At 35.6% G+C, this 25,615-nt stretch overlaps 2 protein-coding genes and 1 long non-coding RNA gene across 8 annotated transcripts in view; all 3 read right to left on the bottom strand.

The window, feature by feature from the left end:
- Nucleotides 1–25,615, bottom strand: part of LOC145511584 (uncharacterized) — a 98,892-nt gene that overhangs the window by 14,110 nt on the left and 59,167 nt on the right. For 2 of the 6 annotated variants that reach the window (XR_014057968.1, XR_014057965.1), the window contains exon 2: nt 2,504–2,652. The exons of 3 other annotated variants lie outside the window; for them this stretch is intronic. This is a non-coding gene — a long non-coding RNA (uncharacterized LOC145511584). Of the gene's footprint in view, nt 1–1,357; nt 1,491–2,503; nt 2,653–25,615 lie in introns of all 6 variants that reach the window. One more of the 6 variants, XR_014057967.1, reaches the window with a different exon arrangement.
- Nucleotides 5,751–6,692, bottom strand: LOC145509382 (olfactory receptor 14A16-like). Its single transcript, XM_081498032.1, has one exon. The coding sequence runs from the start codon at nt 6,690–6,692 to the stop codon at nt 5,751–5,753; it is 942 nt and encodes a 313-aa protein (XP_081354158.1).
- Nucleotides 16,135–18,687, bottom strand: OR6F1 (olfactory receptor family 6 subfamily F member 1). Its single transcript, XM_081505122.1, has one exon. It carries the CDS (start codon nt 18,674–18,676, stop codon nt 17,750–17,752), a length of 927 nt encoding a protein of 308 aa, XP_081361248.1. The 5' UTR covers nt 18,677–18,687; the 3' UTR covers nt 16,135–17,749.

Below are 25,615 nucleotides of genomic sequence, written 5' to 3'. Positions count from 1 at the left end.
TCTGGTTCCATCACTTTATGGCAAATAGATGGGGAAACAGTGGAAACAATGGTAGACTTTATTTGGGGGGACTCCAAAATCACTGCAGATGGTGATTGCAGCCATGAAATTAAAAGACACTTACTCCTTGGAAGGAAAGTTATAACCAACCTAGACAGCACATTAAAAAACAGAGATATTACTTTGTCAACAAAGGTCCGTCTAGTCAAGGCTATGGTTTTTCCAGTAGTCGTGTATGGATGTGAGAGTTGGACTATAAAGAAAGCTGCTGCTGCTGCTAAGTTGCTGCAGTTGTGTCCGACTCTACGTGACCCCATAGACGGCAGCCTACCAGGCTCTTCCGTCCCTGAGATTCTCCAGGCAAGAACACTGGAGTGGGTTGCCATTTCCTTCTCCAATGCATGAAAGTAAAAAGTGAAAGTGAAGTTGCTCAGTCGTGTCTGACTCTTCACAACCCCATGGACTGCAGCCTACCAGGCTCCTCTGTCCATGGGATTTTCCAGGCAAGAGTACTGGAGTGGGTTACCATTGCCTTCTCCATAATAACCTATAATGGATTATAATATGCAAAAATAAATTAATAGTTATGCTGTATCACTAAATATAACACAATATTTAAATCAACCATGCTTTGATAATGTATATATAATCATCCACAAATATTAATTAAAAAATTAAAATATAGAATACTTTGAATATTCAGTGATTTATTAATAAATTCATACTTCACAAAGAAGAAATGTCAATTATATCATAAATATCCTAAAATATTAATAAATTATAAATCAATGAAAATTAGGAAAGCTATTTGTAATACATATATTATATTTGGAAACAGAGAAAGCAAGAAATGGGAACCCATTGCTTAGATACTCTAATTTATCTATCATATTCTAAAATGATCAAGTTTCCTAAAAATTGTCTAATAGCTCTCTCTCTTTCTCTCTCTTTCTGTCATACTCTCTTTCTCTGTGTCTTACTTTCAATATATTGTGGAGTCCAACAATTTTAACAAAAGTTATTTTTGTAGTAAAGAATATCAAAGAAGATTAGAAGTTTCCTTTATGTCTATCAAAACAGATAAAATTTTATAATACAGTTTTATTCATATATTTGATATAAAAATGGTAGTAGGATATCTACATATGGACCTAAGGAACACCTACAATGTATTAGTTTGTGAAAAAAAATGTCAAATTAAACAGTTTATATGGATTTATCTCTTACTTGTAAGATATTTATATGCACAAAAGTATATCTATTTTTGTATGCTAGAATAATATCAGAAAATACACAGTTAAAATCATATATAATAATATATACTATAATTACATATGTATATATACATCATACACACCTTTATTCCCTAACTTTCTTCTGCATCCAGTTTTTTGGTAATAACAATAGCTCTAATCACACAGAATACATCCAGATCTTGGAAACTGTCATTATTCATTCATTAGGTTTTTCTGCTTACCATATGCTTTTTCCTGTCATAACATTAAAAATCATCTTATCTTCCTGTTTTCACTCAAAAGTTATATAAAGTTTTCCATCTACCAGGAAAATACCCTCAATTGCCGTGGTTTCCTACATCAATTGCCTCTTCCATGTACAATTATTATATTTTCACACTAATCTGTAATATGTTTTCTTCTTTTCAGTGCTTATGCACTAGAAATTAATGTATTTTTCCCAGTATTTTGTATTTTACAAATTTCCTCTTTCTAAACATTATAGATATGCTTCTATTCTTCTTAGTTGGCCCCTAAAACTAAAGGTTTTTGCCCCCTATTCCTTAAATAAAGTTTTATTCTCTCTCAACTAAACAAATGCAAGTTTTAACAAGGCCATTATGCATATCAAGGGATGCATTTCAGTTGGTATTGTGTTTAGGAAAGTGCCCCTGTGACCTTTACCTATACTACCATAAGATAATTTATGACATTACAATATTGTTCCTCAGTTCTTAGAAGGTGTTGATAAAGTCAGTTATTATTAACAGCAAAATTAATAGTGTAACTAGCACTATCATTTGTCATATTAGGCGGTGTTATAGGCAAAAATTTAATATTATCAAAAAAATAAGATGTCTGTGTAAAAAGTATGTTAGTATTATATTAATCCAAGTAGCATCCACTTGAGTGTAGCATTGTGAAAGTTAGAAATTTTCATATGCAAGGAGTGTTACATTACATTGCTTATTTAAATCAAAATGAATCTGATGGTATATATCACACAATGATTCTGTCAGTGTAGTGAGAAATCAATTAGCAGTCATTATTTGGGGGTATTCTTTTATCCCTATTATTCAATCCTCCCTAAACACCAATAAAATCTTTGCTGGTTGAGAGCAATTGTTTTTTTTATATTTGCTGCATTTTGTGGTTTCCCAATCATGGTGATCTGCACCAAGGGCAGGAAAGTTTCCTTACTCATACATATATAAAAACATCCTATTCTACTGCCAGATTGTCCCAAAGAACAGACTGCTACCCTTTACCTTTCGAGAAGAAAGAATCCTCTTACTCCCTTACCACTCAAGGAGCTTCATTTCTTTGTTAGTTTATGATTATTTTACAAAAAGAGAATTCAGGTATGAAAATAGCTGGATACATTTTCACAAACTTCAAGCATCCGTGTTACTGGCATCTAGAGAAGGATTAGAACAAAACACACCTAGAACCAATCTCCTTTCAGAAGCAACTCTCAACATGAATATTATCCTGAATTCTGGCAGCATAGAGTCTGTTTTTAATGTTTATGTAAGATAGATAACATCATACAGGGTACATTCTTTGTGTCTAATTCCTTGGTTCCAATACAATCTGTGAGTTCAGCTATATATATATATATATATATACTAGATAAAGTTGTTAGATAAAGAATTTCCATTTCCATTGCTAGTCTTTAAATATGCAGAAAGTTATACATTCTACAACTCAAATGATACATTGATAATGAAGCACTAAATTTTACTCAGTGTCTTAGTTTTCTACTGCTGCGGAAACAGATTACTACAAACTGAGTATCTCAAAAAGCACAAATCTCCATTTTAAAGGTCATATTCACTGAGCTAAGATGATGGTGTCAATAGGGCTATGTTCTTTTCTTGAAGCCCTAGAGGACAATGTATTTTCTTGCCTTTTTCAGCTTCTAGAGGCTTCCCATATTCCTTGGATCATAGCCCATCTTGCTCTTTTAAAAGTCAACACTGGTCAATCTAGTTCATCTCATGCTGCCATCTCTCTAGCTCTCTGACTGCAGATGGGAAAGCTCTCTGCCTTTAAAGATCTATGTGATTATACTTGGTCCACCTGGATAATCCCTCCATCTCAAGGCCCATAATTTTAATCATATTTACAATGCCCCCTTTACAATATAAAGTAACATATTCCTAGATTCTGGGGATTAGTATGTGGATATTTTGGGTGGTCATTATTAGGTCTACCACATGAAGCATTCCAAGTGCTATTCTTTCTACGAAATCTAACTTTCACATGCAAATCACCAATAATTTTAACAGGTACATCATTAAATTTCACTTAGTGTTAAAGGGAAGAGACACTCAAACATGAAAGGAGAAATGCATGCAAGGAGAAACAATTAAATATCTTGCAGTGTATGGTGTCATTTTATATGCTGCACAACCAGCATTTATATGGTGCATATCAACTGTTTAAAAATGAGCCAGTCATACAAATCATTTTTCCAAGAAATACATGCATAATCATTATCATAGCAATGTTTTTCTCTGTATATTGCTCAAATTTAATAGTTTTTGTCCCTATGAAAAAAATAATGATGATTTTTTAAAAAACTACAGTTGGAACTAATACAGATTTATCATAATTTAATTGCCTTAAATTATAAAATCACTCTAAAAATATAGAAACACTTTTAAGCTTGCATTACTGATAAACTGAGTACATCAATTCATTTTAAATTAATTTTAATTTTAATAATGAGAAAGTTTTTTTTTCTGGGAACTAAGGTACTTTCTGACTGACAAATACCTTTAATAATCACTATAATCAATAATATATCCAACGTGGACAGTATAAGCAAGATTTTAATTTAAAAAACCAAGTAATAACCGCACTTTATGGGAATAGGAAAAGATATTAATTAATCTTTATTAATTAATGTTCATTAATCCATGTATTAGATAGACATTTACTGAATGTCTGCTCTAGATTACACAACAAGCTATTCACTGAAGGTTTAAGCCTACCTCAAGGATAATACAATTTAGTCAAGGAAAGAGATATTTATCAAAGACTTACAGAAATACATGTCAAATTGCAATTAAAATTAGCATTAAAAGAAGGGATATGGGTATACATATAACTGATTTGCTTTGATGTACAGCAGAATTTAACACAACATTATGAAGCAATTGTATTCCAGGAGCAAAAATTATTTAATGTAATGCTCAGGAAGCACATATAGAGAAACTGAGCTAGTCTGGAGCAATCCTAGGCAAAAGGGGTCTCATGAAGAAATGTACAGAAGAAGGAAAATTTATCATTAGATTAGGAACAAAGAAAAGATCATAGTGGATTTTATTTCCAGAAGCTGAAGATCTAAAGCTCATTGTTTGCAAACTCAACTTTCTTGACTTTTGTTTTTACTTCCTTAAACATATCTAAGTCGTGTGATTGAAATTTCCTGTATCTTTCTTCTCTTCCTCTCAACATTTGATCAAAGCTTCATCTCTGCATATTTTGAGCCTCTTAGAATCTTGTTCAGCCTCTTTGCCCTCTGCTTATTCTAGTTCTTCCGTTATGTCTTTCTCATTGTCTTTCAGGACAAGGGCCATTGTAGTTCAGTCCCATATCAGTCACATATCTTTTATAACCCACTGTTGCCCTTTGGTTTTTGTTTTCGTTTGTTTTCATTTTCCAATATGTTTTACTTTGGTTTTCCTCCCCATTTTCCAGATTCAATTCCTTCTTACCCTTTAAAATAGAGCTTAGATATTTCCTTTACAAAAGTGCAAATTGCCTCCCTACACCTGGCTTCATGCTAAGTATTTTTGTGTTTGGCCCCTTTACTCCATGCAGCCAGGAGCTTGTTTTAATATTAGTGTGAGCTAATATATGTGTACATGTGTCTTCTCTCACTAGCCTGCACAGGCACAAGCTATACCAGCAAATGCCATATTGTAGGTTTGAGAAAGAAAAGAGGAAGACAGATAGATAACAGACTGTTGCTTTGTTTTTGTTTTTGTCTTGTTGTTAAGGTGAAATTCACATGGCATAAAATTGGCCATTTTATCTTGTACAATTGAGTCACATTTGGTTATATTTGCAATGTTTTGCAGTGTTCACTTCATCTCTCCCTGGTTTCTTTAATTTGAGAATGAATTATATACATCATCCAACAAGGAATTTCAGGTATCACATTTCTTAAGAGTGACCATAAAATTGTTCTGCCTGGGAGAGCTGGAGTTTATATCTGATGTCCTAGCACCCTGTCCAGTTTGCCACTTGTCACACAAAATAGTGTTTACATTAGGATGACAAACATAAGGGCAACCTATAGCTTTACAATTTCAATTAGAACCCTATTGGTTTTGTCATCCATTTGGTCTGGACAGGCATCATGCTTATTAGTACCACTTCAATAAGTAAAACCAAATTTTTCATGATAATCTTACTCTACACATTTAATATTACTGTCAGAATGTGCCATCAATGTCTCAGATAATTATGTCAGTGAATTAAAAGATCATGATGGATGTGAAATTAATTCTTCCAATTTGATTGAAAATATCCAGTTATTTTCAGTTTCCTTAGCGCCATCTTCATATCCTTATTTCTCAGGCTGTAGATAAGGGGGTTCATGATGGGTGGCACCACGGTATAGAATACTGAAATTAACAAGTCCAAAAGTGATGGAGATTTGGGTAATGGGCGTAAGTAGGCAAAATACCCAGAAGAGAGAAACAAAGTCACAACAATGAAGTGTGGTAAGCATGTGGAGAAAGCTTTGGATCTGCCTTCTCTGGAGGGTATCCTTAGCACAGTGGAAAAGATGTGAATGTAATATATATGAATAAACACAAAACAGCCAAAATCTAGCACTAGGCTGAGCCCAATAACTACTAATTCCCCAGTGTTATATGAACAAGCCAGAGAGAGCAGTTGTGGGACATCACAGAAGAACTGATGAACTTCAGGAGACCCACACATGGGTGTGGAAAAGGTAAAAGCTGTGTGCAGAACTGCATTGAGACTTCCACTGAGCCATGAAGAGGCAGCCATCTGCACACAGGCTCCATGGCTCATGATAATGTCATACCTGAGTGGGTGGCAGATGGCAATATAGCGATCATAGGACATGACTGTGAGTAGTGCTACTTCCGTAGTGGCTAAGAGGAAAAAGAAAAACACCTGTGAAACACATCCAAGGAATGAAATAGTGTTGTCATTGGTCAGAGAGTTCATGATGGATTTGGGGACAGGGATGGAAATAAGGCCAACATCCAGAAAGGATAAATTCTTCAGGAAGAAGTACATTGGCTTGTGGAGGCAATGATCCTTGGTGGTGAGCATGATGATAAGAAGATTCCCAAGCAGGGCTGCCAGGTAAATTAGCAAAAAGAGCACAGCATGAAAGATCTGGATCTCCCGAATATCACTGAATCCCATAAGAAAAAATGTGCTCCTAGAGGTAAAATTGTCCATTTCTTTGACATTTAATCACTGACTTACTCTAAAAGAAAAAGAACAAAAGTAAACAACTTGAGACTCATATTGAAAGGGTTTGCTGTTCTCTTTTAACTTCCCTTTCTTCCACTCACATCCTTGTCTGTGAGAATATTTGAGACTTCATGAGATGAACAACAGGTTCCACTGAGCTTATTTTACCATAGTGATCACACAGCAGTATGACTAAAGGGGGTGCCAGTCCAGTCCAAATCATCTGCCTCATAATTTTATGTGGATTAGGGCCTATTCTCTGTATCTCCCTCAAGTGAAATTTTAATACTTCATTTTACAATACGTAGTAAGAAAAGCAATGGATTTTGATCAATCAGTCTTAAATACAAATTTAAGCTTAGCCACTCACTTGCTTTTTAATGAATTAATTATCCAAGCATTAGTTGACTCAAATTCCAGAGTAAGCTTTCTTGTCTGATTATTATTCTAATACAATTGGACAATGCATATAAAAACAACTAGCAAAGCTCCTCAACAAGAAAACCTTCAACAAACATTTTCTCTACTCATTAAATCTTTCTTCCTTATGCCAGAGTCAGAAAAATTGTGAAAACCTTTGAAATGAGAAAGCTCTGTGTGTGTGTGTGTGTGTGTGTGTGTGTGTGTGTGTGTGTGTACTGGATCATCATTGCATTTTATTGTCTTTGAGGTAATTTACAATTATTGAAGTCGAAGGAATGGTCAATACAGAAAATTATTCTGTTTCACAGAAATATGAATTAGATACATTCATTGGAACGTAATTGATTGTTACTTTATAGTTAGATCCCTTTAACATCTACTTGCAAATTCACTTCAGCCTTCTTTTTCTGCCTTCATATATGTAGTACTTTGATTTCTCTTTTGAACCACTTATAATACCTTGCGGATTTCCTCATATTTAACGAGTTGAATAAAAAAGTTTGGACCTGTGTTTGTTTTATATGTGTATAAGAGCAGTTGTTTTATCCCTTTTCCAAAATTATCCTTTAGCACTTGGCATGAATAGCAATTGCTGATACTCAGAGTCAAACCTTATGAAAAGGCTTAAGGGCTTAAGAGGTCTTGCATAGAAATATCAAGGCAACTTATTAGGAACACAGACAACAGAAAACTGTTAGACAGTCTCCAGTTTTTTCGTGTGTTTTATTTTATTTAACTAAATGCTACTCACAGGTAGAGTAGAACAATTTTACATTTTCAGCATAATGTTAATTTCAAATGTATTAGAAGTTTTTACCTTTTCATCAGATCTCCAGCATTGTGGCTGTTGTCTTTCCAAAATCATTTCAGTGAATCACGCATTTGTAGCTACATCTCCTACTTAACTATCTGAGGCAATAAACCCTCCTCCTCATTCACACCTGCTTGGCTAGCTTTCCTTTTCCCTCTTATTTATTTTTTTTCATTCTTTTTTTTCACAGGATACCCCATCATCTACATGATGGAGAGTATTAAAATGCCATCTTTGGTGTTTAAATGAGAAACATTCTTTCTCTCTTGCTTCAGAAGAATGGCTCCGATCTTCTGAAAGTTGTAGTGTAGTGATGTGCAATGGAAAAGCCCCATGTGTGCGTGCGTGCATGCTAAGTTGCTTCAGTCGTGACCGACTGTTTGCGAACCTATGGACTGTAGCCTCCTGCCAGGATCCTCTGTCCATGGGATTCTCCAAGCAAGAATACTGGAGTGGGTTGCCATGCCCTCCTTCAGGGGATCCCACTCAGGCGTAGAACCAGTGGCTCCTGCAGCTTCTGCATTGCAGGAGGATTCTTTACAGCTGAGTCACCACTGGGGAAGCCCTGGACACTCCATGCCCTTTAGTAAAACTTTTAATTTGCATATTTATTAGTGTCATTTAGAAGAGATAATTTATGCAAAATTCCATTGTGAGGCCATCTTAAGTAGATACAGGATTTTTGCCTAGCATGTTGAATTCCTTTTCTAATAACTGTTTACTCAACTCAGTGAAAGCAACAACTTGTTTTTCATACACTATATTATTGATCTTAAAGTCAAGTTTTTTTCTTTTTCTCTTATTCTTCTGCCCCAAGGGTTCACTCTCTATATTTTTTTTCCTCTCTCTCATGCATTTTGAATTCCATTATTCAGACAACCACACACAAATTCATCCAAAACATTAATGTTAATTATTTATAAGTGTGTATGCTCTATGGAAAAAATTCTGAAAACTTGCATTCTACTTCAAATCATTAGATATAATCACAAAGCAATGAAAATACAAAGTAACTCATTGAGTGGCATGGGAATATTAAAACTTGGAATAATAAGTTGAATTTAACTTTTCAAAATCAATTCCAGCAATACAGTACTCCTCCCTCCCCACCCTCTGCATAGTTCTCTCCTGGAAAACATTCTCTCATGATCTTCTATTTATTTGAGTATTATCGTAATTTCTCCTACACCAAATTCTTACCTCCTAAAAGCGTGGTTGATGCATGCTACCTTCCAATTCTATATACCTACATCCTCCCTAAACCCCCCTAATATATTCTGTCATGAAATTAGCCAATCAACCAGCAAACAAAAACTAACTAAGATATTTTACGAATGCCATTCTATTATATTATCCAAGATTAAGGTGATTACATTCTTAAAGATTACATTCTTTCTGTGGACTCATCTTGGGATTTATAATAAACCTTATTTTTTCTTTATCAAATCTTCTCTACTCAGCAGGACTTGTGGTTCACAAAATGTGTTCCTTGCCAAACAACACAAGCGTGACTTGGGAAACTGTCAGAAATTCAGATTCTTGGGAAACAACCCAGACCTGCTGAATCAGAAACTCTGGGCTAAGATCAAACAAGATGTGTCTGATCTACACTATAGTTTTTGAGAGCCACTGCTTTAGAATATCCTGGTTCATAACATTTCTTTCTGTGCCTTACTGGCAAGATTTTTTTCCCTTCATAAATGTAGTTTATGATCTCACTTAAATGTGAAAACTGAAAAAAAAAAAAACAGTCATAGAAACAGAAAACAGATTGGTGTTTTGCAAAGATGGAGGAGGTGGGATGTGAGGAAAAGGGTAAACATGGTTAAAGCATATAAACTTCCAGTTATGAGATAAGTAAGATCATGGGAATAGCATGGTGGACTATAGTTAAGAATACTATTTTACATATTTATATTTGAAAGTTACTGAGCAAGTAAATTTTAAAAGTTTTCACCATAAAAAAAGCAAAAATAAGACAAAGCAAACAAAATTATATAAGATGATCATATGTTAACTAATCTAATTGTGGTAATCACTTTTATATATATACATATATATGTACATATATATCACTACATAATCTGCCTTAAATTTACACAGTGTTATATGCCAATTTTGTCTTAATAAAGCTAGAAAAAGTAGTTGTTCCCCCAAATTACTTTTGCTTTTCTTCTCATCCATCTTCAAGCTTAATTTGGTGATTTTAGCAATCAAAATAAGCTCTCAGCAATGCCAACTTTACTCTGGAGATCCAGAAAAAAATTTATGTCAAACTTACTCTGCATTTACATTTTAATTAAATGACAAATGAGAACATAGTATTTTCCTACTCTACAACTATAATAAACTTGTAAGATGGTATTTATTGAAGCAAAAGAGGGTAGACACTAAATATTCCAGGAATTCTAAGGGAGTCACTACGGACTGGATGAAGAAATGTGGGAAATGAAATGATTAGCCCTTGAAATATTGACAGTGTTTAGGAAGTAAAAAGAGAATATTCCTTCTTCAAAAACAGGAAAAAGTGTGAGCAAGGCAGGAACAAGACTTGGTAGCTTAAGGAATGTGTATGTAGAATCACTTATAGCAAAGATGTGTGCATGAGCTGTGATGCAGAAATGAGTGGTTCAGCTTTATACCTACCCTGACTTCAAAGTGCATTTGCAGGCTTAAAGAGAGTGGTATAGTAAAGATGGCATTTCCAAGAATTCAACAGCTCTTCATGTTTAGCAATTTTTTAATAAAAGACTTTTTGAGGAAGCAAATAAGTGAGAGCATTATTTTAATAGTACACATATGGTTATTAAAAGAATTTCTGGAATGATATAGGTCTGAAATGGAAAGAAAAAGCACAAAATAAATGTGAGAAAGAAGATGTGTGGAAGCTTTGAATGTGTTACTGAATGAATGTGAGCTAAGAATAGAATTCTAGACACAGATGAGGCTATGAATTATTCCACCCTTGCTTCTAAACCAGGCAAGAGGTAGAATGTGTGTGTCTGTGCCTGCATTACTTTGTGCTTCTTTCCCACTGTGGCTCACCTTCTCTATGTTCTGAATTGCAGTGCTATAGCAAACATTCCTGCTTCTTAAAGACAAGGAAGAAAAAGTCTGTAGGAGAGCATCCTTATATCAGAGAGGATGAATAATTTGCTTAATGTTTCAGCATAAAATGGTTGTATGTATTTTTATTAATTATGAAAGAATATAAAAATATTTTTAATGGTATAAAGAAAGCCCTTGCATTGTTATTGCATTGCTGGAAGGTTTTGTAGGGGTGAAAAAAGCCATCTTTTGTCCCTTGAAAGACCATCAAACTTCCAATGGCCTGATTCACCCTGACTTCAATGTCTCGGGTCAGAATGGAACTGGCATTGGCCTCTCTTCCTTCCTTTACATCTGCCACCAACAGAAAGACTCAAAGCAGAATGTGTGGAAATAATCCTCAAACACTTAATCATCACTGAGCAAGCCAGGAATATTAGGAAATGTTTTTTATTTTAATGATTCAAGCAGTCAGTTAAAACAATTTTTTGTTGGAATGCAATAAAATTTTCTTATATTTTGATAAGGTTCTTAAAATATCTCTAGGCCCATAAATAATTTTAATCTGAGCTGCTCACCTTTTTGTTTTATAGCTCAGAAGTCAAATCCATGTACCTGTGAAGGAGAATTTATTCAGCATTACCCTCCCCCACCCTATATAACAGGTTGGTGTTTTATTTTCTTCAGAATAAGTGGGCCTGAGAAGGAATGCATTTTGGCAGGCTAGTTTAAGCAAAGAATGATTAATAGGACTTCCCTGGTGGTCCAGTGGTTAAGAATCCAGGAGACATGGGTTTGATCTCTGGTCCAGGAAGATCCCATGCCGAGGAGCAACCACGCCCATGTGCCACAACTATTGAGTCCCTGTACTGCAACTACTGAAGCCTGTGTGCCTAGAGCCCATGCGTGTGTACTGAGTCACTTCAGTCATGTCCAGCTTATTGCAACCCTATGGAATGTAGCCCACCAGCTTCCTCTGTCCAGAGGATTCTCTAGATATTGATACTGGAGTGGGTTGCCATGCCCTCCTCTAGGGTATCTTCCCAACCCAGGGATAGAACCCACGTCTCTTCCATCTCCTGCCTTGGCAGATGGGTTCTTTACCACTAACACCACCTGGGAAGCCCCTAGAGCCCGTAGTCTGCAACAAAGTGTAGCTCCTGCACACCACAACTAGAGAAAGCCTGCATGTAGCTATGAAGACTCAGCACAGACAAAAATAATAAAATAAAAAAAAATGATTAACAGTTTGCGAAAAGTATTGCTGAGAATGTGAGGTCTTGAGCACTTGCCTGCAACCAGTTATATTCTAAGATGTTTCCATGTTATTTAATATGACTTATATCAATGCTCAGGTTTCCCTGGTAGCTCAGCTGGTAAAGAATCCGCCTGCAATGCAGGAGACCCTGAATCAATCCCTGGATTGGGAATATCTCCTGGAGGAGGGCATGGAAAACCACTCCAGTATTCTTGCTTGTAAAATCGCATGGACAGAGTAAACTGGTAGGCTACAGTCCACGGGGTCGCAAAGAGTCGGGTGACTAAGCAACTGAGCGACTAAGCACAGCCGAGCACATATCCATGCTCAAGCAACCTATCTTATATACCCATTATACAGAGAGACAGACCTGTGGTGAGCTTAAGAAACCAATCCCACATGACACAATGTAGAAGCAGAATTTGAACACAAGGGCCTCACTCCTAAGCTTTACATACTTGAATACCATATGCTGTAGTAAGACGCAGACTTGCTTTTATCCCAGGTTGTCACCATTAAACACTTGCAGAGGTCTTTACTTTAACCCTCTTCTTCTGCATGGTGCCTCTCTTTTTGAAAACCAACCTCATATCCCAATGCTTCCCTGTTCCTCCAGAAGATGGGATACAGTGACTGACAGAAGGTTGGGTTATTGAGGTCTCCTCCTTTCTCTTTCTATGGACTTCCAGAGCATAACAGTAACAGCTAATGTTCATAATACTCTCAGTCTGTCTACTTCACTCACATTACCTCTTCTGAACTTCAAAACAGATTATTATACACACATTAAAAACAAGAAAAATGAATACTTACGGAAGTATAGATATCTAACTAGGGTTGCAAAGTGAAGTAAGATGTTCAGAGCACCTGTGGACACAGGTTCAGAGCAAGAATAGCATGAACTTCACTGGATTTTTTTCAGCTGCAGAATATAATCTCAGACAAAAATTTCCCAGACACAGTGTAACAGTATTCCTGCCCATGCTTCTTCACTTTTTAAGGTGATTTTCCTTCAATTGCGTAAGTAAGCACCCTGAGGATACACTCAAATTAAAAAAAAAAATGTGCTTGGAAAGAAAGAGACTTAAGAAGAGCTACATCATTCATCACTAGAGCTGTGACAAAATCCCAAGAGACACAGATTATTTCAATTTTTTATCCAAAGTCATCTTTCTTTAACATTATGATACGACAAATAAAATCCTTAATTATTTTAAGGTGAATATATTTGTCAGGCTGCACAAGTTTTAAAATGTGTATGAGCCATTTGTCTTAATTTTGTGTCAATGCTTTTTATAACTTTTTCCTGTTTTATTGGTCTTTATTGCTTTCTTTAAGCTTTCTGTATATTAGGAAATGTAGAATTCATCAGCCTCATGCTTCTCAGACATAAGAACAATTTTCCTCTGCTTTTTTTTTTTTCTTCTTTCCTGTAATGATATTTGCCCAAGGTTTTTCTTAAACCAGTCAGATTCTGTTTCTTCACGGCCTCTGGCTTTGGGGTCTTGCTTAGAAAGGATTTTCTCTTTCTCCTGTTTTTAGGCCATATTATTTTCAAAAAGTCCAAAATATAGCTTTCTAGTTTTTTTTAAGACATCATTCTTTTGTCCATCTCATTCAGAAGTATTAAATTTTTATAGCAGCATTTTACAATACTTTTGGTTCATTTTCCAAGCAAGTTAACTAATAATTTATTAATCTATCAATGTATCAATTCCTCCATTATACTCCATAGATATTAACTACCTAATCTAATTATATATAGGTTGGAATTACTTTATTAATGTAGGTATACTAACAGCTGATTACTAAATTATTGCTTTAGTATATTTATAGTTTTCCAGGCTGGCAATCATAATCTTCTAAGAATAAACACAATATAACCATTTTTTCCCATTTGAAAGCTCATATTTATTTACATATATTGGGAAAACAAAATATGTTAAATATAAAATACATTTTTCTTATTTCTAACATTTTTGGACTATGCATCATGGTGCACACTTAAACATATTAGGGATATGTTAAACATGTAGGGATAAACAATTACTAAATTATCATTAGGTTTTACTAAAAGTGCTGAAGTTTATGAGGACATGATTGTTTTTAAATTAATTGTGAAATATATTAATAGATTTCTGGCAATTGAAACCAACTTGAGCCATGGAATGAAAACAATTCCTGTGTTGTAGCTTCTATCTGCTTGTAATAACAGTTAATTTTGCTTTAGTTGTGTATATTCCCCTGGTATTTAAAAATGGTATATACTTGTATATCTTTTCTGAGTATGCATTTTTTAAGGTTTTTTTTAACACAAAATACAAAAGTTATAATCAGACTCATACTTATGCAATCATTTTAAATAAATCAAGAATATGCTTTTTAATTAATTAATTTTAATTGGACGATAATTACTTTACAATATTGTGATGGTTTTTGCTGTACATCGACATGAATCAGCCACAGGTGCATATGTATCCCCCCCATCCTGAGCCCCCTCCCACCTCCCTCTCCACCCCATCCCTCTGGATATGAAAATATTATGCTCAGTGAAAAATTATGATTCAAAATGCCACATATTACATGATTCCATTTATATGAAATGTCCAAAATAGGTAAATTTACAGGTAAAGAAATTGGATTAGTGGTTGCCAAGGATGAAGGTAAGGAGAAAATTGTGACTTTTTTGGGGTAGTTTCTTTTTTAAATGATGAAAGTATTCCAAAATTAGATTGTGGTCATGGTTGCACAACTCTCTGAATATACTAAATTTCATGGAATTGTAGAGTTTAAGATAGTATATTGTATAATATGTGAATTATATCTTAATTGAAAACAAAAGCAAAGTAATTACCTTCTGCGATGTATTACACATAATTTCAGAATGTTTTCATGTAAAGATCAACATAATTCCTTTTTTGTAAATTAATTTATTTATTTTTATTGGAGGCTAGTTACTTTACAATATTGTGGTGGTTTTTGCCATGAAGTGAAATGAGGTGAAATTTGCTCAGTCATGTCCGACACTTTGAGACACCTTGGACTATACAGTCCATGGAATTCTCCAGGCCAGAATACAGGAGTGGGTAGTCTTTCCCTATTCCAGGGGATCTTCCCAACCCAGGGATCAAACCCAGATCTCCTGCATTGCAGGCAGATTCTTTACCAGCTGAGACACAAGGGAAGCCCAAGAATACTGGAGTGGGTAGCCTATCCCTTCACCAGTGGATCTTCTCATGTATTGCTGAAGCCTGGTTTGAAGAATTTTGAGCATTACTTTACTAGTATGGGAGATGAGTGCAACTGTGTGGTAGTTTGAGCATTCTTTGACATTACCTTTCTTTGGGATTGGAATGAAAACTGACCTTTTCCAGTCCTGTGGCCATTGCTGAGTTTTCCAAATTTGCTGACATATTGAGTGCAGCAGTTTCAGAGCCTCATCTTTCAGGATTTGAAATAGCTCAGCTGGAATTCCATCACCTCCACTAGTGTCTTCATAGTGATGCTGCCTAAGGCCTGCTTGACTTCGCATTCCAGGATGTCTGGCTCTAGGTGAGTGTGAGTGATCACACCATCGTGATTATCTGGGTCGTGAAGAACTTTTTTGTACAATTCTTCTGTGTATTCTTGCCACCCCTTCTTAATATCTTCTGCTTCGGTTAGGTCCATACCATTTCTGTCCTTTATTGAACCCATTTTTGCATGAAATGTTCCCTTGGTATCTCTAATTTTTTGAAGAGATCGCTAGTCTTTCCCATTCTATTGTTTTCCTCTATTTCTTTGCACTGATCACTTAGGAAGGTTATTATCTCTCCTTGCTATTCTTTGGAACTCTGCATTCAAATGGGTATATCTTTCCTTTTCTCCTAGGTTTTTCACTTCTCTTCTTTTTGCAGTTATTTGTAAGGCCTCCTCAGACAGACATTTTGCTGTTTTGCATTTCTTTTTCTTGGGGATGGTCTTGCTCCCTGTCTCCTGTACAATGTCACGAACCTCCGTCCGTAGTTCACCAGGCACTCTATCAGACCCTTAAATCTATTTCTCACTTCCACTGTATAATCAGAAGGGATTTGATTTAAGTCATACCTGAATGGTCTAGTGGATGTTCCTGTTTTCTTCAGTTTAAGTCTGAATTTGGCAATAAGGAGTTCAGGATCTGAGCCACAGTCAGTTCCCGGTCTTGTTTTTGCTGACTGTATAGAGCTTCTCCATCTTTGGCTGCAAAGAATATAATCAATCTGATTTCGGTGTTGACCATCTGGTGATGTCCATTTGTAGCCTTCTCTTGTGTTGGTGGAAGAAGGTGTTTCGTATGACCGGGGCATTCTCTTGGCAAAACTCTATTAGCCTTTGCCCTGCTTCGTTCTGTACTCCAAGACCAAGTCTGCCTATTACTCCAGGTGTTTCTTGACTTCCTACTTTTGCATTCCAGTCCCCTATAATGAAAATGACAACTTTTTTGATGTTAGTTCTAAAAAGTCTTGTAAGTCTTCATACAACCGTTCAATTCAGCTTCTTCAGCATTACTGGTTGGGGCATAGACTTGGATTACTGTACTATTGAATGATTTACCTTGGAAATGAACAGAGATCATTCTGTCATTTTTGAGATTGCATCCAAGTACTGCATTTCAGACTCTTTTGTTGACTATGATGGCTACTCCATTTCTTCTAAGAGATTCTTGCCCACAGTAGTAGATATAATGATCATCTGAGTTAAATTCACCCACTCCATCCCATTTTAGTTCGCTGATTCCTAAAATGTCGACATTCACTCTTGCCATCTCCTGTTTGACCACTTCCAATTTGCCTTGATTCATGGACCTAAACATTAGCATTTTCCTTTTCAAGACTAGGATTTTGTTATGTAAGAAACATTTATTGCTTTTTCCAAGCCCTCCTGCAGTTTTGTCGCCCTTTAACTTTTGACATCACTTTATTAGAATGTTTTTGTTCACTATTCTTGTTAAACAAAGGTCTCACATTATAATTATCAACTTTTATATGTACATATTTTACTATATTTTATCCAAAAAATAGTGTGTTGAAATGATTGCACACTATAATTTCAATTATCTTTCTATTTATTTAACCTTTTCCTATTTCACAAACACCTGTTCTAAAAGTTTTCACTTTTCACATATTTCATCAAAGCTATTTTAAAACGGACAAGAATTTAAAGTTTATTTAATAAAACACCCTTCTCACTGACTATTATACCTCATTTTATAAATTAAATCCAAGGATAAGCCTAATTCAGTATATGAAGATTTTTTTCTTAAAAAATGTCCTGTTTGCTTATACCAAGAACTTCCATTCCTATCATATATGAGAAAGTAGCGCAAGTGTATACAGTTTTTTAAATTTGTTTTGGTTGATTTTTTTCTGTCCCCCCCCCCCCTCCTTACATCAAGAAAGATTTGCCTTTTTCTCCATATTCTCACTTGGAACCCCTGAACAGATATGGAGACAATTGACAGAGGTCTGTTTTGTTGGAAGCAGTTTATTTTCCCTTACATTTCTTTAGCAGAGTTTCTCTTACTTCCTTGTTACGGAGAGTGTAGATGAAGGGATTAAGAACTGGAGTTACCACGGTGTTCAAGACATGAACAGCTTTGGTCAGATTCAAAGCCTCTTTAATGGAGGTGCGCACATGAAGGAAGATTGTAGAGCCGTACCAGATGAGCACCACTGTAAGATGCGAGGAGCACGTGGAGAAGGCTTTGCTTCTGCCCTGGGCTGAGGGAATCCTGAAGATGGTGCTGATGATGTAGACATAGGAGACAAGGGTGATAAGGCAAGAACTTAGGATGACCACAAAAGCTATCACAAAGCTTACAAGTTCCACTGTCCGTGTGCTGGTACAGGCCAGGGCAATCCAAGGTGCAATGTCACAAAAGAAGTGGTTGATGGTGTGGGGCCCACAGAAGGTCAGGCTGCTGATGAGGGCTGTGGGAACTGCAATGGCCAGGAAACCACAGACCCAGGAGCCCAGAGCCAGCTGTGTGGAGAGGAGGCTGTTCATGATAGTCCCATAGTGTAGAGGATAGCAGATGGCCAAATAACGGTCATAAGCCATGGCTGCCAAGAGGAAGTACTCTGTGCAGCCCAATGAGAAAACAAGGTACATTTGCAAAAGACAGCTGGTAAATGATATGCTTTGGCTTCTCCCCAGTAGAATGGCCAGGGATTTGGGGACTGCAGCTGTGGTATACCAAATCTCCAGGAAAGAGAGATTGCTCAGAAAGAAGTACATGGGGGTGTGTAGCTGGTGGGAGGTACTCACCAATATCAATATAGCCATGTTACCACCAACTGTGAGGATGTACATAACCAAAAAAAGCATGAAAAGAGAGAGCTGAAGGATCTGGGACCCAGGAAAGCCCAGCAGGAGAAAGTCCTGGGGGAGAGTTTCATTGTCTGTGCTCATAGAAAAACACAGACCCCCACACCGAGGTCTTTGACTCAGTCACGCAGTTCTAGAAAAATAAAAAGAAATGCATTCATGAGAGTACTTCAGTACTTGAATGCATACTGACAAACTAACATCTGTTGAGTGCCTGCTCTGTGCTTGGAGCTATGCATGATTAGTATTGGTTAATTTAATTAAGTAGAGAGTTGTGCTATTATAACGAATTAACAGACCATGCGAATAATTTTAGCAATTTTGCAAAGATTTCATCTATGGTTACACTTCAGATTCAAGATTCAAATCCAGTCTTGCTGCTTCAATTGTTCTTGTTCTAACCAGGTCACAAATTACTGGTTCACAGATTACATCTAAACACACATGAAGGGCTGAGCATTTTATGCAGACTCAGTTCAATACTTTGTTACTAAACTCTTTCTGCACAGTCCTTAAATGAAATCATGTACTTTATCTTTGTTGAGAAATTGGCCTCTCAAATGTAGATTCTAGACACTTTCATATCTGACAATTATAGTTTCTGAATTGATCTTTTAATATATATGCTCTGAACTCAAAAATAATGTCTAGAAACAAACTGTAAGAATTTTAAAAATAGTTTCAAATTATTGTCTTCTCCAATCTTAATCATTTCATGTTTAAATTTGTGTTACATTATTCACATCAAAAAATTTCCATATTAAATAACGCACTTGAGGCAATTTCTTCCTGCATCTAGGATTATTGTTATTCAGTTGCTACCTCTTGTCCAACTCTGCAACCTCAGAGAATGTAGCACGACAGGCTCTGTCCTCTGCTATGCATATTTGGAAGTGATGAACAAGCTGAAAAGCAGACAATCATTTTGAAACTAGGTTTTTCTTTTCTTTTTTTATATTTGTAACTTATTTTTAAATGCTTTGAGGATGGAGCCTATAAATTAGAAGATCAATTGGAAAGCTATACTGTCAAACATTCAGTCACTAGAACCTACACCTGAGTGGCAGTTTATTGCACAAAGTGAACTTTGATGTCTTCAGTCTCTGTGAAGTCTCTGTGAAGGAATGTTTTCTCTCCCTGTCCTTAAGTATCCAGTCTTACACTTTCACACTCCAATAACAAATGTCATCTCTTTCATAAATCTCAGCAGATTTATTATATGTGTAAACAAGGCAGAAAAGGACTTCAATGACATGTACAGCAGTGATCTTAAGTTCTAATGGGCACATCAATCACTTGAGGAGGATGTCAAAATATAGATTCCAAATCAGTCACCTGTGGTGGGGGCTGTGATTTTGCATTTCACACAAATTTCCAGAAAGTATCACTGCTGCTTGGGGATCCTACTCTGTTGAGGAAGGAACTAGCTTCCTTTTAATTTTGTAAATAAAGTAAAGATCAGGGAGATGACATGACTCTCCCAAGGTTTGCTTGGTTGAGTAGTAAAGGCCCTAGATTATTACATATTTAATTATCCTAGTAAAGAAAAATATATCTTAACTTGGACATTGAGGGGTTAGACAGAGAAATAAAGAGTACAAAGAGATGTTCATGAGCAATAAATGCTAAATGATGGTTTTCACAAATTTCTTAAAGTAATATGTTTCAACATCTGTATCACTTGCAGCCAACTAATAGAGTTAACAACATTTCCTAGCTCAAAGTACCTATGGAGGTCTTTGGTATTATTCAGCTGTTTTTCTTTAAAAAGTAGTCAAGGCCTCACCAGGTAACCATAAACTCATAATAATAGCTAATAGTAGCAAACACATAGTGAATGCTTATTTGGCAGTCACTAGCCAACTGTCTGGGCTTCCCTCATAGCTCAGTTGGTAAAGAACCTGCCTGCAATGCAGGAGACTCGGGTTCAATTCCTGGGTTGGGAAGATCCCCTGGAGAAGGGATAGGCTACCCATTCCAGTGTTCTTGGGCTTCCCTTGTGGCTCAGCTGTTTAAGAATCCACCTGCAATGTGGGAGACCTGGGTTCGATCCCTGGGTTTGGATGATCCCCTGGAGAAGGGAAAGGCTACACACTCCAGTATTCTGGCCTGGAGAATTCAATGGACTGTATAGCCCAAAAGGTAGCAAAGAGTCGGACATGACTTTCACTTTCAGCCAACTGTCTAGTGTGGTCTTTGTAAATACTATTATTTTGTTTTATTGTTATCTTACTAGTTTTACAGATGAGAAAACTGAAACACAAAGAAGCTAAAGAAGCTGTCTAAAGAGGTGCTGTGATTATCAGTTCTACCGGTTCAGTCCCAGAGCCACAGCACTTTGGACCTGCTGCTTTCAAAGACATTTTAAAAGATAGATATTTGATTGGAAAATACAAAAGAATAATATTTTAATTCATATTTAAATAGGAATAACTACTGGATATGTAAAATGGAAATAGGTCAAAGCTATTTCTAAAACCTATTAGTATGAAGTTATGGTATTTTCACCAACTCAATGAACATGAGTTTGAGCAAGATCATGGAGTTGGTGATGGACAGGGAAGCCTGGCCTGCTGCAGTCCATGGTATCACAAAGAGTCAGACATGACTGAATGACTGAACTGAACTGAGGTGAAAAATGTAAAAATAATGTAAACAAAATAATTATATTTATCATTTTCCAAGTTTAAGAGTTAATTTGATAACTGAAAATTAAAGCATACGTAGAATACCTATTACCATATTACAAAATGGCATTTTCAGGTTTTATTTTCAGTTATATTTGCTGAATTGGTCAGACACAATGAATTAATAATATTTTCTTAAAGTATGTGATGATCATGCCCTACATTTTAAAACCTTGTATGTATTGCTCTATATTTGAGTAATTTTAGTATTAATTCTAAGATGACCTACTTGGGACTTTATGCAGATGACTTCAGAGTTTTTAAAAAATTAGAGATATTAATATTTTGATTTATCGGCTTTAAATAACCTATTTATTATTCAAAATTAAATAACAATTGGATCTTTTATAAGAAAAAGATTAAATTATTAACAATTTGCTAACTGATTTAAAAAGTAATTTTAATTTTTTACATTTGGAAAATGACTTTCCATACATAAGACTTTTCTTCTACAAGCATGCAATATTTTAACAAAAATGAATACATTTATGTTTTTACTGAACCATAGGAGATTTGAGGTATTTATTAAATACTATAAAGGGTATATTACAAAGCAAAAATTTGTGGCAACAAATTGACTAGAGCATAATGAATTCAGAACAACCTTGTTTACTTACCCAGTTCCAATTCTTTCTGCCATAAATTGTCTTTCAACTTTATATTTTCTCTGTTTTTTATTACACAATTTTGTTTTATTTTAAAATAGTATATTTAATTTTAGCAATTCTCTCTATTCCCTTCTATTCTTTTTTAAAATCTTATTTTATTGTACAGTTTTTTCTTTTAATAGTCATTAATTTTGATTAACTCAATTTTCCACAGTCCTTTAAACTTGTTCTCAGTTGAAATTCTTATATTTCCTTTTCTATTTCTTTCTAATTCTGTAGTATCTTAGTTACATTTACCTGTCCTTTAGTGTTTTACATTTTCTCCATCTCACTCTTCCCTCTAATGAGTTCCATACCAAAAACAACTTGCTATTAAGTAAATTCTTAAGTGGTCATGAACCTTCTGGGGAAGGTAACATGTAAATTCTCTTGGGTACTTATGGCTAGCTCAAGAAGACATAATCTTCTGTTAGATCTTTCTAAACAGATGGGGTGGTATCACTCATATGTGGAATCTAAAAGATAATACAAATGAATGTATATGTAAACAGGTGATCCTAGGGGTAAAGAATCTGTCTGCCAGTGGGGGAAACATGAGAAACGTGGATTCGATCACTGGGTTGAGAGGATCCCCTGGAGAAGCAAATGGCAACCCACTTTAGTATTCTTGCCATGAAAGAGGAGCCTGGCAGGCTACAGTCCATGGGGCCACAAGGAATTGAATGTCACTGAGCAAACAGTCTTGCTATGTAATCAGAAAGATTCACATATTGAAAAGTAAAACTGTGGTTACCAAAGGCGAGAAAAAGGGGGGAGGGACAAATTAGGGGTATAGGATTAATGGACACAAACTCCAATGTATCAGATAGATGAGCAGCAAGGATAGCCATTATCTTGTAACCACTTATAATGGAGTAGGGTAGTAGTGTTGGCTGCTCAGTCAAGTCTGACTCTTTGTGACCCCATGAGCTGTAGCCCACCATGCTCCTCTATACATGGGATTCTCCAGGCAAGAATACTGGAGTGGGTTGCCATTTTCTTCTCCAGGGGATCTTCCTGACCCAGGGATTAAACCCAGGTCTCCTGCACTGCAGGCAGATCCTTTACCGTCTGAGCCACTAAGGAAGAAGTATAATCTGCAAAAATATTGAATTACAATGCTGCACACCTGGAACTAACATAATATAATAAATCAAATACACTTCAATTAAAAATAAATGGGAGATTTGGGATTATTTTTAATCATTTGATTTAGAAAGCTAAATTGTAAAATCATTTAATTTAAAAAGCTAAATTATAAAATTACTTGCCCTAAAATCAAAATATTTCCTTAGATTTTAAATATGTTAATCTGGGTACTTTGTCTCACTGAGAGCTCCTAGAAAATGCAAATGAAGAATTTATAAAAAAGTAAAATAAAACCTGAAAAAAACTTTTTAAAACAAACAAAGCAGAATTCAATTACATAAATCACCTTAACTTAAAAAATCAAATAATATAAAACATAATGTAATGGGGAATTAAAAGTGAACCCAAAATAAGAAAATTAAAAATCTTCCTGGCTGTTCATCACACTAAAATAGCTGGAAAAGAAAATGCCAGCTGCAAATATAACAATTTCACTCATAAATAAGTTTTATTTATAAAGTATTATAAAAACTTCCTTCTTTGAGTGATTAGAATTTCTCACTGAGACATTTTCTTCTTAAAAACCAGGTATTCAAAGATTTTGCTATTTTAAATTATACAGGTAAGAATGAAGTATGCCACCCTACTGGGAGTACCTTCTTCACTCTGATGAGGACAGACAATCTAACTTTCCAGCACAAATTCAGAGGCTCAGATAAGAAGTTTCTGGACACCAACTCCTCATGTAAGTTAACTTTGTAGTTCCAAGCAAAATAACTTTTGAGCCCTGTTTACAGTCTAGACATGATGTTAACCCTTTACATGGAGACTTGCTTTATAGGCACAAGTCTATAAACCCCTCCTCATTTAAATTCCATCTTAACTTCTTTCTTTCCCCAAATCTATAATAACTCTCCCTTTCTATTTTGTGTAATGACATACCACACAAGTCCTATCATTTGTAGCCTCTGTTCGTGCAGTAATTTGATAAACCTGACTTCGCGGGATTACATGTGCTTACTTAGTGGCCTTTGGCTGATTGAGCTGTGACAGAACTAAAGGAAGAAGGAAAACTTAAAAAAAGAGAATAAACAGAAAAGTCAATTAAATAGAGTTAGGATACCAGAAGGCAGAACTCTCACACCTCGAGACAGTAACAGAACCCAACAAGAAGAAGAAAGACTCCTCTTATTTCCTGGCAAAGGTTTCACCCAAAGAAATATCATGAACTATGTCTGCTATAGCACTCTCCATATTTTTTGCCCACTGTAAAAACATTCTCTTTCTTTTGCTGTCTGGGAACTTGCACGTGGCTTGCCATAGTTGCAGACACTGAACTGCAATTATTTACTGATCCTTAATAAAACCATCTTGCTGCACATAGCTGGTAATCTATGCCAAGTCAGCAAAACACATGTCATGGCTTATCTACAGAAATAGTCCTTGAATCCTAAAATATTTTTCACATAACCCTAAAATATTATCCATATTATTCACCTGCAAGCTTACAAATTGTCTTAAACAATCGAACTGCAGACAGAGTGTGTGACATCACAGAGGGCAAGCTTGGCCTTGAAATGCGGCATGTTTAGCTTTCAAGGGCCGGGTAACTTCATAGGGTGTTGAGTGACAGGATTATTTCAACTATTTTGGGGAGCGGGCAGAGATTTCCAGAAATTGGACCACCACCCATGTTTTGGTCTTTGATAGTCTTGCATCTGTCATGGTGCTTCTAGGTGTGTCATTTAGCTTGCTGATGTGTTACAATGAGGGTATATTGACGATCAAGGTCTATTGGAAGTTGACTAGTCTGCCATCTTGGACCCATTTGATTCTAATCAGTTTATGTTGTGTCCTTGGGCTATGTTATTCTTTCAAAGGTTGTGCCCTGCCCGTTCCCTCTTACTTAAAAGTACAAAAATAACGTATATGATGGGGAGCAGAATTTGTCACTCTAAAATATGCCACTTTGACCTGAGGAGTATTTTGAGCTAAATGGAATCAAACTCTAACAGATTCAGAAAAGCTCTGTACTACTCTCTCATTTGTTTAAATTTATATTGGAGATGGGACTTGTACCAGGAAGAAAGCTATTGATCAGAAATACCTTTTTACCGATTGACTAAATACCATATATAAAACAAATACAACATTGTAAAGTTAAAAATAGGAAATAAACTAATCAAATGAGAAAAATAAATAAATACATAAAAAATTAAAAGAACTTAAAAAAAAAAAAAAAAGAAATACCTTTTTACCTAAGAAACTTTTCCACATAACAGGCAATCTTTGTTTTCCAAACATCTTCTCTGCCTTCCTGTGAACCCTGGAGATCACCTGGTATCCCCAGACCTTTACTCTTTTTTAAGATGTTGTTGGCTGCCCTTTGGATTCTTATATTTTTATGGGGCTCATGTATATAAAAAACTTGTTTATTTTTCTCAAGTTAATATGTTTTATGTCAATTTAATTATTAGACCAGCCAAAGAGCCTAGAAGGGAAGAAGAAAAAGCTTTTCTGCTCCTACATATTGTTGTTTTTCAGTTGCTAAGTCATGTCCAGCTCTTTGTGACCCTGTGAACTGCAGCAGGCCAGGCTTC

Source organism: Giraffa tippelskirchi, chromosome 6 (assembly GCF_054371585.1).
Source record: "Giraffa tippelskirchi isolate mGirTip1 chromosome 6, T2T-mGirTip1v1.2.pri, whole genome shotgun sequence".
Taxonomy (NCBI): domain Eukaryota; kingdom Metazoa; phylum Chordata; class Mammalia; order Artiodactyla; family Giraffidae; genus Giraffa; species Giraffa tippelskirchi.
Note: the sequence above shows the minus strand (reverse complement) of the source record. Positions and strands in the feature narration are given on the sequence as shown.